The 12,225-nt window shown below is 32.9% G+C and overlaps 1 protein-coding gene across 7 annotated transcripts in view; it reads right to left on the reverse strand.

The window, feature by feature from the left end:
- The window catches only part of MYCBP2 (MYC binding protein 2), a 272,910-nt gene that overhangs the window by 137,946 nt on the left and 122,739 nt on the right, over positions 1-12,225 (reverse strand). For all 7 annotated transcript variants that reach the window (XM_059377903.1, XM_059377906.1, XM_059377905.1 and 4 more), the window contains 5 exons: positions 10,388-10,471; positions 9,273-9,369; positions 6,375-6,567; positions 5,589-5,863; positions 1,904-2,125 (listed from right to left, as the gene is read on the reverse strand). In XM_059377903.1, the coding sequence (XP_059233886.1) occupies positions 1,904-2,125; positions 5,589-5,863; positions 6,375-6,567; positions 9,273-9,369; positions 10,388-10,471 (871 nt within the window). The remainder of the gene's footprint in view (positions 1-1,903; positions 2,126-5,588; positions 5,864-6,374; positions 6,568-9,272; positions 9,370-10,387; positions 10,472-12,225) is intronic.

A 12,225-nucleotide genomic window follows, 5' to 3' on the forward strand; every position in this document is an offset into this window, starting at 1 on the left:
CTTTATCACCTAAGCATTATTTTCATTTCTCAGTATTCTCTTTCAAAATATGTACTACATACATATTACAAAATACATATGCCTTTAGCACACAGTTTACACAGTCATCATAGTATACCATAGTCATAAAGGATATATACTTTGGTTTCTGATTTTCTAATAAAAAAATGTAAAAACATCACCTTTTTAAAAAGATTTTATTTATTTGAGAAAGCAAGCGCATGCATGGGAGTACAGGAGGAGGGATGTAGGGAGGGGAGGAGGGGCCAAGGGAGAAGCAGATTCCTCACTGAACAGGGAGTCTAACGCAGGGTTCAATCCCAGGACCCTGAGATCATGACCTAAGTTGAAGGCAGACACTTAACCGAATGACCCACCCCAGGAGCCCCAACATCACTCTTGATATTAAATGTAAATATAGGGACGCCTCAGTGGCTTAGTCCCTTAAGCAGTTGCCTTCGGCTCAATTCATGATCCTGGGGTCCGGGGATGGAGTCCCGCATTGGGCTCCTTGCTCGGCAGGGTGCCTGCTTCTCTCTCTCCCTCTGCCTGCCACTCTGCCTGCTATACTCTCTCTGTCAAATAAATAAAATCTTAAAAAAGTAAGTGTAACTATAGCTATTTTTAAAGGCTGAGCTCTTTTCTGTCACACTGATATATCCAAATTAAACTATTTGACTTAGCAATGAACATTGTACCAAGGCTCTCATTAAAGTTTCCCATTTTCCTTTTAATAAAATACACATAAAACTTCAGTCTTTCAATTATTTCCTTGGATAATTTCCTTTGCAAATACTCATCACACCTAATACTGAATTGATGATTTATCCCGTAAGAATATCTTCCAGTTTATAGACATCCACTGCTCCACCAATTCAACAGCTATGTTTTTTACTCCTGTTTCAACTAGTACCTAATTATAATCCCAGTAAATACTAAGAATACAATAAATACCTGCTGAAAGACTGAAAGAAGATTACTTAGACTAATTACATAATGAAAGAAACCATCTATAAATTTAGTAGGTTTCCTCATAGTCTCAGCAGAGTAGGACTTAGTAAGAGAAAAAAAGATCATTTTTTCTAATTTTTACAAATAAATCAGTACTTCAATTCATTCACATTTAGTTTCTAGTAAGGCTGAAATTTTTCCCGTGCTGGCTTACTCTCTAAAGTTCCTCTTATATTTACTCTTATTATTTCTAGTAATTCTACAAAGGTATTATATTAACTATAAATTTTCTTCCCATTCTGCTAATGTCCTTCATTTCTGTATGGCACTTAAAATTTTCTCATAATTTTTCTATTGCTTCAGTCAACATAAAATTGCTATTGTAGAGTAATTAGGATAACTATTCTATATTCTACTGCTTTTCTTGGCTTTCATTTTAAAGATTACTTCTCATCGACTTGATAATATTATACATGGTTTTCTTGTGTATGTAAGTTGTTTTTCTATAGTGCTTCCTAATAAACCTAAATGGGTTACTACTTCGATTGTTTTAGAATGTTTATTTTAATACATCAAAATGTTATTGAAAAAATGTTTCAAAAATTTATTTATTTCCCTCAAATTGTATCTTGGCAATCTAAAATATTATAATATAAAAGTATGCTTATAGTATCTGCAACTTTCAAGGGGTTTGGCATATAAAAAATATGTGGGAATTCATTGCATGACCCTCACATTTTTTTTAGTAGGTTAGGTTTCATTCAAAATTTTAAAATTAGAGAAAAAATATTACAGATTTATAGGTAAACATGAAAAAATTTTCCCCCTTGAATTTTAGGTCTTCTTGTGAAACACATATTTGCTTGGTAAACACCAATATAGAAGAATAAGCACCAACTTAAATAGGCCCTCCTTTGTGGTTTTCAGTATAAAAGTTCAGAGAAAGACCTACCTGGCTGAGTTTCTCCATATGTGCTACCAAAAGGGGAAACCGGTGAACTAGTGTTGAGTCATTCTCTGTGCTAACTTGTTTAACAATTGATCGTAGCAGCACCTCTCCATCGTATGCAATAGGGAAGATAGAAGTCAGCTTCACAGAAGTGTGGCAAAGAGCCGACATAACAGCTGCAAGCAATCGGCTACTCGAGGTCTTGAAGTTTGCTTCTTGGATATCCTTTTAAAAACAGAAATATGCACCCACCGAAGAAATATGGCATCAGTATAATCTACATTTTTTGGTATATAAAAAGTAAACAACTCTTTAAATTATTACAAAATTTTCTAGCATTCATTTTAATTGTCCTGTTATGAGATTTAAATAGAACAATACTTTTAAACACAACTGTTCCAAGTTATTTCCCAATGAAGATGGAAAAACTATTAAAGATGATCAAGAAAAATCAGCCTCCTATTCTCCAACCAACAACTTTATATATCCTCTGAATCACAGTCCTCTTTAGTACTATGCTCAAAGAATGACATCAAAAAGGCCTCAATCAGTATATATCTAAGGCATGTCCAGTAAAACAAGCACTGAAACCACTTTCCTCCAATAATAAATGATTTAAATTATAATTGGTGCTACTAATGTTAATGGAGCATAATGAATAATTATTATAATAAACATTGCAGTAAGGTCATAAAATTATATCATCACACTATATGGTTTATTCAGAAAAATGAGTAGCATACTTGTAAATTTTTAAAATTTTATTTATTTACTTGAGAGAGGAGAGAGGGGAGGAGCAGAGGGAAAGGGAGAAGCAGACTCCCCACTCCCAGGGAGTCCAAGATCCTGAAATCATGACCTGAGACTGAAGGCAGATGCTTAACCAACTGAGAGCCACCCAGGCACCCCAGATTTTTAAACAAAATATTAAAAACTTACCAAGACAGAATATCCTAATTCACAAAAACTACATACACATTACTTAGTTCATCAAACATCTGTGTTACAAATTCAGGCTAAAAGCAATACCCTATCTGTTAAACCAACATTTGTTAAAGTTAGCCTGCCTGTAACCTGCTCAGTGGCAAAGAAAACAACCATGTAAGATTGGACAGGTTGAGACAGTAAGCTGTGCACTAATCCAGTCCCAGGAAACTGACTGGTAAAATACACTACTCTGCTATAGAACATGGATGAACCTGGAGGACACTATAATGAGTGAAATAAGCTAGTCACAGACAGACAAAATACTGCACGATTCCACTTATATGAAGTATCTAAAATAGTCAAACTCACAGAAGCAGAGAATAGAATGGTTGGGAGGAGGGAGAAATGGGGAGCTGGTGATAAACCAGTATAAAGTTTCAGTTATGAAAGATAAGTAAGCGCAAGTGATCTCCTGTACAACATGCTCGAAATGTGTTAAGAGGTAACTCTCATGTTAAGTAGTTCTTGCCACAATGAAATACATTTTTTTAATACCAAGAATAAATTCAGTATGTAAGTAGCTTAAAAAGTAGTAATGATAAAATAAAACAAAGTTGTCTAACCAGATGTCTTCACTGGACTATCTTTCAAATAGGCTAGTATACCCTGGTGATGACAGTGAACTTTCTTAGGGGAGGAAAAGGTGCTAGAACTTCTACGACAATGTTAAATAGATGTGGTGAGAACAGTCACCTTGTGCCTTGTTCCTGAACTTATTAGGGGGGTATTCAATATTTCACCACTAAATATGATATTAACTGTAGATTCTTCTGTAGATATCCTCTATCCTTTATAATCCTAGGTTGAAGAAGTTTCCTTAAATCCTGGTTTGGTGAGAAGTTTTTATCACTGATTGCTAATTTTGTCAAATGCTTTTTCATTATTTATTGAGAAGATTATACAATTTTTCCTGTTTATTCAGTTAATATGGTGAATTACACTGGAAGTGTAATTTTTTTTTTGAAAGTGTAATTTTTGAAAGTTAAACTAACCTTGCATTTCTAAGAAAAACCCTAGTGGGTGTGATTTATCTTTTATACTGCTGGATTTGATTTGATAATATTGTTAAGAGCTTTTTTTATCTATGTTTGAGTAATGGTTGCCTGTATTAATTTTTTCTTTTAATATCTTAGGTTTTGGTATCAGGATAAAAAAAAAAAGGATAAGGCTAACTTGACTAAATTAGTTGGGAAATGTCTCCGATATTTTCTGAAATAGTTTGTTAAAGATTGATATCATTTCTTTCTTATAAGTTTAATAGAATTTACCAATGATAATTATCTGCGCTGGAGTTTTTTTTGTGGGAAAGTTTTCGATAATAAACTCACTTTTTAAATGGATATAAGGCAGTTCAGATTTTTCTACTACTTGTCAGTTCTGGTCACTTTATATTTTTCAAGCTTTTTGTCTACTTTACCTGAAGTTGCAACTTACTAATATAAAGTTGTTCATAATATTCCCTTATCAGTCTGTTGCATCTATAGTGACATTCCCTGTTTTATCCTTGATCATTTGTGCTTTTTCTTTATCTCTTGTCTCTCAGACTTGCTAGGAGTTTATTAATTTGGTTTTAATTTCAAAGAACCAACTTTGAACTTGTCAATTTTCTCTGTTTTTACTTTACTGTTTTCTGCTCTTATTTTTATTATTTCCTTCATCTTTATTACTTCTTACTTTCGTTTGCTAATTCTTTCTGACTTCTTTAGGCAGAAACTTTGATCATCAATTTTAAACCTTTCTTCTTTGCTAGTGTTATTTAAAAGTATAAAGTTCTTCCCAAGGAATGCTTTAGCTACATGTCATAAATTTTGATGTTATACTTTTATCTTTTAGTATGAAATCATTTCTAATTTCCTTTGGATTTCTACTTTGATTCACTGGTTACTTAGAAGTATTGTCTATTTAGTGCCTTTCTCAATATATTTGCCTGTTGGTTTATTTAGTTCTAGTGTGGTCTGAAATTCTTTAATTTTAATCTTTTGAAATTTACTAAGACGTGTTTTATGGCTTAGCATATAATCTATCTTTGTGAACATGATATGTACACATGAACATAACATGCATTCTGCACTTGCACTTTCTGTTTTATAAACTTCAATAAAACCAACATGGTTGACGGTGTTGTTCAGATCTCCTATTTCTCTACTGATTTTCTGATCTACATGTTCTACTCATTACTCAAAGAGAAGCACTGAAGTCTCCAAGCATCACTGTACATTTGTCTATTTCTACCTTAAATTCTGTCAGCTTTTTTGAAACTGTCAGTATTTTGAAACTGATGTGGAGCATACACATATATGAGGCTCGCAGTTTCCTCATGAATGAATGGTTCTTAGCAAGTAAGCTCTCTCATAGCTCTCTCTCCTGACTGTTCTGCAGCTATGGGGTTGGCAGAAGCTCCTCTTCTAGCACTATCCTTGCTCTTACACACGCACTCATGATTGTTCTTGCTCTCGTACATGTGCACACTCATTCACAGATTCAAAGAGCATATCAATTGTGCCTACCAATTTTATAGCTAAACATGATAAAGCAAGCAGGAAAAAAAATGACTTTCAACTTTAAGTCACACATACCAAATCAATGTCCTAATTGATCATTTATAGAAGTTAGATATATTGAGGCAATAGCACTTAATTTTCTTGAAGAGTATTAGGTAATCTATCATATTTTCAACTAACATTTTTCAAACTGAAATTACCTGATCCAAACAATTCAGCAGATCACAAAGGCAAGCCCATTGTAAGGCAGGAGTTGGGTAGAAAGAATGAAAACAGGCAGTGAAGGTATTATGACACTCCTGGAGGACAGCTTCTAGGAGACTCAAGGGTTGACTGAGGTATCCTTGAGGATCATTATCCAACTTCACCATGCAGTGATCAACTCCTTCTGATAAAATTTTTCTTAACAAAGTTCTGGTTTTTCCAATACATTCTGCTAATTTGCTAGTTTCTTCTACAACTGCTTTTCCTGTAGCTTTGAGGAAACAAAGCAGATTGCTAATTAAATGGAGTAATAAACATGCATGGAGATACTCAATATAATTCAAGTAATTTCCTATATAGCTAAAGATTGCAAGTACTCAAAACTTAGAGATGAAACAAGTTAGAGATTAAATGTAGTCCAAAATTATTTCTTTTAAAAATGTAAGTAGGAAGAAATTTTTTAAAAAGCCAAAACATTGGTTTTAGCATTTAAGTCCAAATGAGTCGTTCAAAAAATTTCTATTTGACCGAATCTGTTTAAAATAATACATTATTAGAGTATTTTTTTAGTTTAACATGATTTTTTGTTATCAACATAACAAGTAATCTGTTTTATTCTTTTTAAGTAAACACAAAAGGATCTTGAAAGCTGACTTTCTGTCTTTATTTTAGGAGAAGATTAAAGGCAGCTGGGGATCTTAAACTCCTGGTTATCCCTATACAGACCTTTCCAATGTGTCAAATATTTTCTTCTTAAAGTAATTTAAAAACATGTTTCATACCTGATACTGGGTAAATTTCACAGGTATAGACACGCAATAACCTCAGACAACAGGAACCCACAAAACGCAGTCTTTCTAGATCTAGAAGTGTAGCTGTGAACTGGAATCCTTTTAATCCTCTAAGTTCTTCAACTCCTAAGACTAAGGTGGTCCAGCTCCAGTGAAGAATACTCAACAATGACTCAAAACATTCCTAATCCAGAATATGAAAAAACAGAAAACAATTAGTTCAAATGATACCATAGGTTGAATCAAATGGAAAGATGACACTGAACTTCAAAACTTTATTTGAAAAAAGCAGAACGAAACAAAACAAAACATTATTTGAACTTTTTAACTGAGTTTTGATTAGGCCAAATAATGGATATTTTATTAGTTCATTTATCACATTACCATTAGGAATATCTTTGAAGCTTAACAAATAAGATAAAGTAGTTAGGCATGTAAAAAAGCAAAATTCTTCAATATTTGCCTATTTCTTTATTTTAAAAAAGATTTATTTATTTATTTACTTGAGAAAGAGAAAGTGTTATCAGCAAGTGGGGGGATGGGCAGAGGGCTAGAATCCCAAGCAGACTCTGCACTGACCATGGAGCCCAACTCAGGGCTAGAAAGCTTGACTTATGAGACTATGACTTGAGCCAAAACCAAGAGGCGGAGGCGTAAGTGACTGAGGCTCTTAGGCACCCCCATATTTGCCTATTTAAAAATATAGCTTTGTTTCCCTGCTACCAACCTATCTAATTTACCATATAAGTAAGGCAAAAAATTAAAAACATTTACAAATACATGATTACTTGAAAGCAAAATTAAACTCTACACTGTTACTGTAGTATTATATAAATAAGCTGAAAGTATTTAAAGCACTTTAATAATTTTTAATATAATAAAGTATTTTATTTAGTATTAGGTAGTAATGACAGTATTAAATAACTTATTTATTATAAATAATAACTTAATAAATATAAATCAATAAATATATATAAATATATAAAAATAAACAAATAAATAAATGACTTAATAAGTAATAAATAACTTAATAAATAATGCAATAAATATCTTATTTATTAAATTTTACCATACAAACGATAGCCAACCCTTGATAAACAATAGAAGATATCAACTGACCACAAAATACTAAATAACTAATAAATAACTTATTTATTAAATTTTACCATACAAACTATAGCAAACCTTTGATAAACAAGTTAATAGAAGATAAACATTGACCACAAAATACTAAAATATTCTTACTAGGTTTTTAAATTCTCCAGTGTGGGTTTAGGGTAATGAGCATTCCTTTCAGTTCTAGTTGTTCTACAGGCTTTACCATACTTACATGATGACAAATACTAGGTAATCTCAAAGCAAAGCACTTATTCCCTGACCTCCACCAAATTCCAGTCCTCTGGTATAGTAATACCAAGATAAGAGTTTATAGTTTAGCTTCTTAAAGAAAGAGTTGAATACATTTCTTATATAAAGATAACAATTACCTAATGACCACAAAACCACTTAGACACAAATATCAAAAAATTACTAAGCACAAAAAAAAAAGATCACTGAAAAAGACATACAGAGTCAAGATACTTATTTGGATCAAAAGCTATCAAACTGATCTTACTACTAAAAGGATGCCAAGATACCAAGGAGCCAAAGTTCTTGTAATCTTATTGCAAGCTCTATCTCTATAAACTACCATAGATCTTTTGGAAGGTCATTTGGCATGATATGTCACAATTTAAATCAGCACACTTCCAGCAGAAACACTCACATAAGTACATAAGTAATCAAAAGATGCATATGGAAGGACATAATAGTAAAAAACAAGAAATTGATAGGTATAGGACTGAATAAATTAAGAGTACAATTATTCTATGGGATGCTGTGCAAATACAAGAAAAGATTAACAAAGAACTGAATACACTAACATGGATTATGTCCTTAACATTATGAAAATTTTAAAAACAGATGCAAAACTTTACTATTACAAACAAGGAGACTGTACAGCATGCTGTATATATACACTAACAAGTTTGTGTATGTATAAAAATGGTTTGGAAGGATATACATCAAAATGTAAACAGTAACAGGGTGACTTTAGTATACTTAGCATACTTTTAATATCGTTTATCCCCACTCCACCCTCTTCCCAGCCAAAAACGCGTATAAATCTTGTTATTTAAAAAAGAAGACAAAAAAGCATTCATCCTACACGGTTCACAAACATGAGAGACTACCAACTACATGAATAAGTCACATTCATATAGTGCCTTACATTTAAAAAGCATTATTGTATCCCTTATTTCATTGGAAATTCATAACAATGCTATCACATAGTTTATTTAGATAACTGGCATAAGAATGTTCAACGAATAAATGAAAGAAGAACTAAACTCAGGCTTTCTGACATTCAGACATTTCACGACAATTAAATCATGCTGGCTTTCCATTTTTCCATTACTGGCAACCCCAGTAATGAGGTATTTCTTTAAATGTAAAATGTGGACAGTCAAGTAATTCAACAGAGTATTTAGATATATAACTCTTGTATTTAGCTCCTCAAGCATTAGGCTAGTGCCTTTTGTCAGTATCGGTCTTAACTTTTCTTTCACTTTTTAACTCCTTCCGCATATGTATTCATACATGATTTACTAGAAAACCCACCGGTTATATCAGTTCATGTTGAAGTTCATGGTAAAGTCACCCAACATCTCTATTTTCCCATTATTTAAAGGCTTTATTCTTTGGCCTGGGATCTCAGTGCTAATATCAAAAAAATCTGAGTTTGTAAAACTCTCCTGAGATAAACTCTTAGAAAAATGGCTAAATGCTAAATATCAAAATGAAATAGAGCACTGGACAAAAAAAACTGAAATTTTTAAAAAAATGGCTTACCACTGAGACAGTTCTTGCAAAAGATCTCTTTAAAATGTGTACAGGTTCGCTGGTTTGCTGTTTGCCCTTTGAGGCACTGCCATCACTGGTTGGAAGTCTGAAGGTAGCAGACACACATAAATTTATGTTGGAAAGTCCAATGACATTTTTCTTTTCAAAATATACATTTTTGCAATAGCAAGATATGCTACTATTAAATTTTAAGGGCTATATTATTAAGAAGTTATTTGACCAGTGTACCCAGGAGTAGTCTGAGCAAGTTGCTATGTTCATAATGCTAATTGTTACGAATTCTAACTATAATAAACTGCATAGAAACAAACAAAAATCTCTTCTTGGGACACCACCTAGAGTCTTAAAAGTGATTACTATGGAAGAAAGACATGAGAGACAGTCACTGTTGGAGAGGTATTTCTTTAGATTTTTTTACACTCAAAGAATGACATTTTTTAGTGAGGGTTTACATATATTTTAATTCTTCATTCTAAATATTATTATAGTAATCTACTAGAGATAGATGGATAATAGGCATATGCTTCCAGAAATGTCTCAAATACCAGGAAGTAATTAAAATTCTTAAATGTTATAAGTATAATAAATATTATCACATGGATAATTATTATTTGACGTTTCAAATAAAAGGAGGAAATTTTTCAGCAGTAAGGGCACTCCTCAACAGTAAGAGATTTTCTATTCATTCCATTACAGTACACAACAGAAAACACAAGACAGCAGGAAATCAATCAGGCTTGCATCTGAAGTCCCCATCTAATGTCCCAGTATCATTTCTCTAAGACAAATTTTTATTACTTTATAATATTTTGAAATGGGTATGAAAATCCAGATAAAGAAATAAGTTACTAAAATACTGCTAATGGCATAATACAGATAATCTGAGTCATGAAGTTTAAAATTCAGCTCAATGTAGAAGATGTTTAAAAATATACAAAATATTAAGTGTTTTTGTTAAAAATAGCTATATTTCTACTGGTATATTATAACTTGTTGAATGCTTCAAATAATTTCTTTCATTATGTCACATATATTTTATAGTATCCTAGATCATTATAACAAAGGACTGAATTATATTAATTAACTATAAATATGCTAAATACCTGTATAATAATTGGGGTATCTGACCAGCATTAACATCTGTACCATTATTTGATTTCTTTGAACTCTTAAATTGGAATACCACCCTAAGAAGAGAAAAAATAATAATGATACCACAAAACAACATGATTCAAGATACATGAAAGGAAGTTAAGAAATCCGACAACAGTGTTTTCAAATCGTATGTTAATGAACAGAGATTCATTCTTTAAGGAAAAACAGAAGTAAAAAGGAGTTGTTTTTATTTTGGTTCAAGCTCTGAAATGGCTTCATGAATAAAAGAAAGGAATTAAACCTGATCAGGAATTCCTTGGTAAGCAGCAGTCCTGTCTCCTTTTAGTCTCCCCCAGCTCAACTTTAACCAAAACAATATGCTTTTTGTTTTTTTAAGATTTTATTTATTTATTTGAGATAGAACAAGAGAGAGAGAGAGCACGTGCGCAAGAGAGAGCACACATGCAGGGAGAACAGCAGGCACAGTCGAGAAGCAGGCTCCAGCCAAGCAGGGAGCCTGACTGGGGGCCAGATCCCAGTACTCTGGAATCATGACCTAAGCCGAAGGCAGGCGCCTAAGGACTGAACCACCCAGGTGCCCCTAGAACAATAATTTTTTTTTTTTTTTAAGATTTTATTTATTTACTTGACAGATCACAAGTAGGTGGAAAGGTAAGCAGAGGGAGGTGGGGAGAGAGCCTGATGTGGGGCTCGATCCTAGGACCCTGAGATCACGACCTGAGCCAAAGCCAGAGAGGCCTAACCCCTGGAACCACGCAGGCACCCCAGAACAATAAGCTTTTAACAAAATATTTCAACTTCTAAAGAGTTTAAAATATTTCAACTTCTAAGGAGTTTAAAATCTGTTCAACCATACACGATAAGCTTTAGAATTAGCTTCAAACTGCTGTAATACTTCAAAGTTCAACGAGCTGCATATGGAATCACACAGTCCAGGATCAAAGCAGTCTCCCTAGTGCTAGCACACAATCTTAGAGTAAGTGTGAAAGGGATACTTTACAGCAGGCTCAATTTATTTATGCATTCCACTTGAACATTCAGGAACAAAGAATTTTCCTCATTAATTAGACTGTTCTGTTTTTGATGAGCTTTGTTAATAAGCTGAACAAAACTGTCTGAAATATACTATTACATAACTTCTACTCATTTCAAATAGATGCTCAAGAAGAGTAAGGAGTAAACTGAATTTCTCTTCTAAATGATAGTCCTTTCAAACACACAAATCCAGAGTACCAAGAATAAAGAAGGCTGGAGTTAGAGTCAAAAGAGATTCCAGGTCTAGTTTTCATTCTGCCACACAGCCGGGATACGATGTGCAGCAAGTCAGTTCACCTCCTCTTTCTCTATTCCCAAGCGGAAAACAGAGCTAATAACAGTTTCACAAAACTGTTGAGGGCATCAAATGAGAATATAGATATGAAAGAGTTTTATAAACTAAAAAGCACTCTCCATATGAAATTTAAACAGTAAATCTCCCCTTACATCTTATTAAAGCTGTGTCATCTCATATTGCTAAAACTGAAATTTATAAACTGTTTTTATAAGGACTGTCAAATTTTATAGCAAGTATTTATTTCTTTTTTATGGCTTCCAAGTTCCTCATTCTTCTTGTCACTTTATGTAATTTCTAATTGGTAATAAATTCTTAAATGATATAACACCCAGAAATACATACAAATGACAAATGACAAAAGCAAAGAGTAGCAGTCCTGTTCTCTCCCTGTTCTGTCTAGACCTTATACTGGCACGAGATTACATAAATTTAATGTTTGGCAGTCACATTATGATCTAGTCTTACTTACACTTTTATCCTTCTGAGAGACTG

The sequence above is a fragment of the Mustela nigripes genome, chromosome 15 (assembly GCF_022355385.1).
Source record: "Mustela nigripes isolate SB6536 chromosome 15, MUSNIG.SB6536, whole genome shotgun sequence".
Classification (NCBI taxonomy): domain Eukaryota; kingdom Metazoa; phylum Chordata; class Mammalia; order Carnivora; family Mustelidae; genus Mustela; species Mustela nigripes.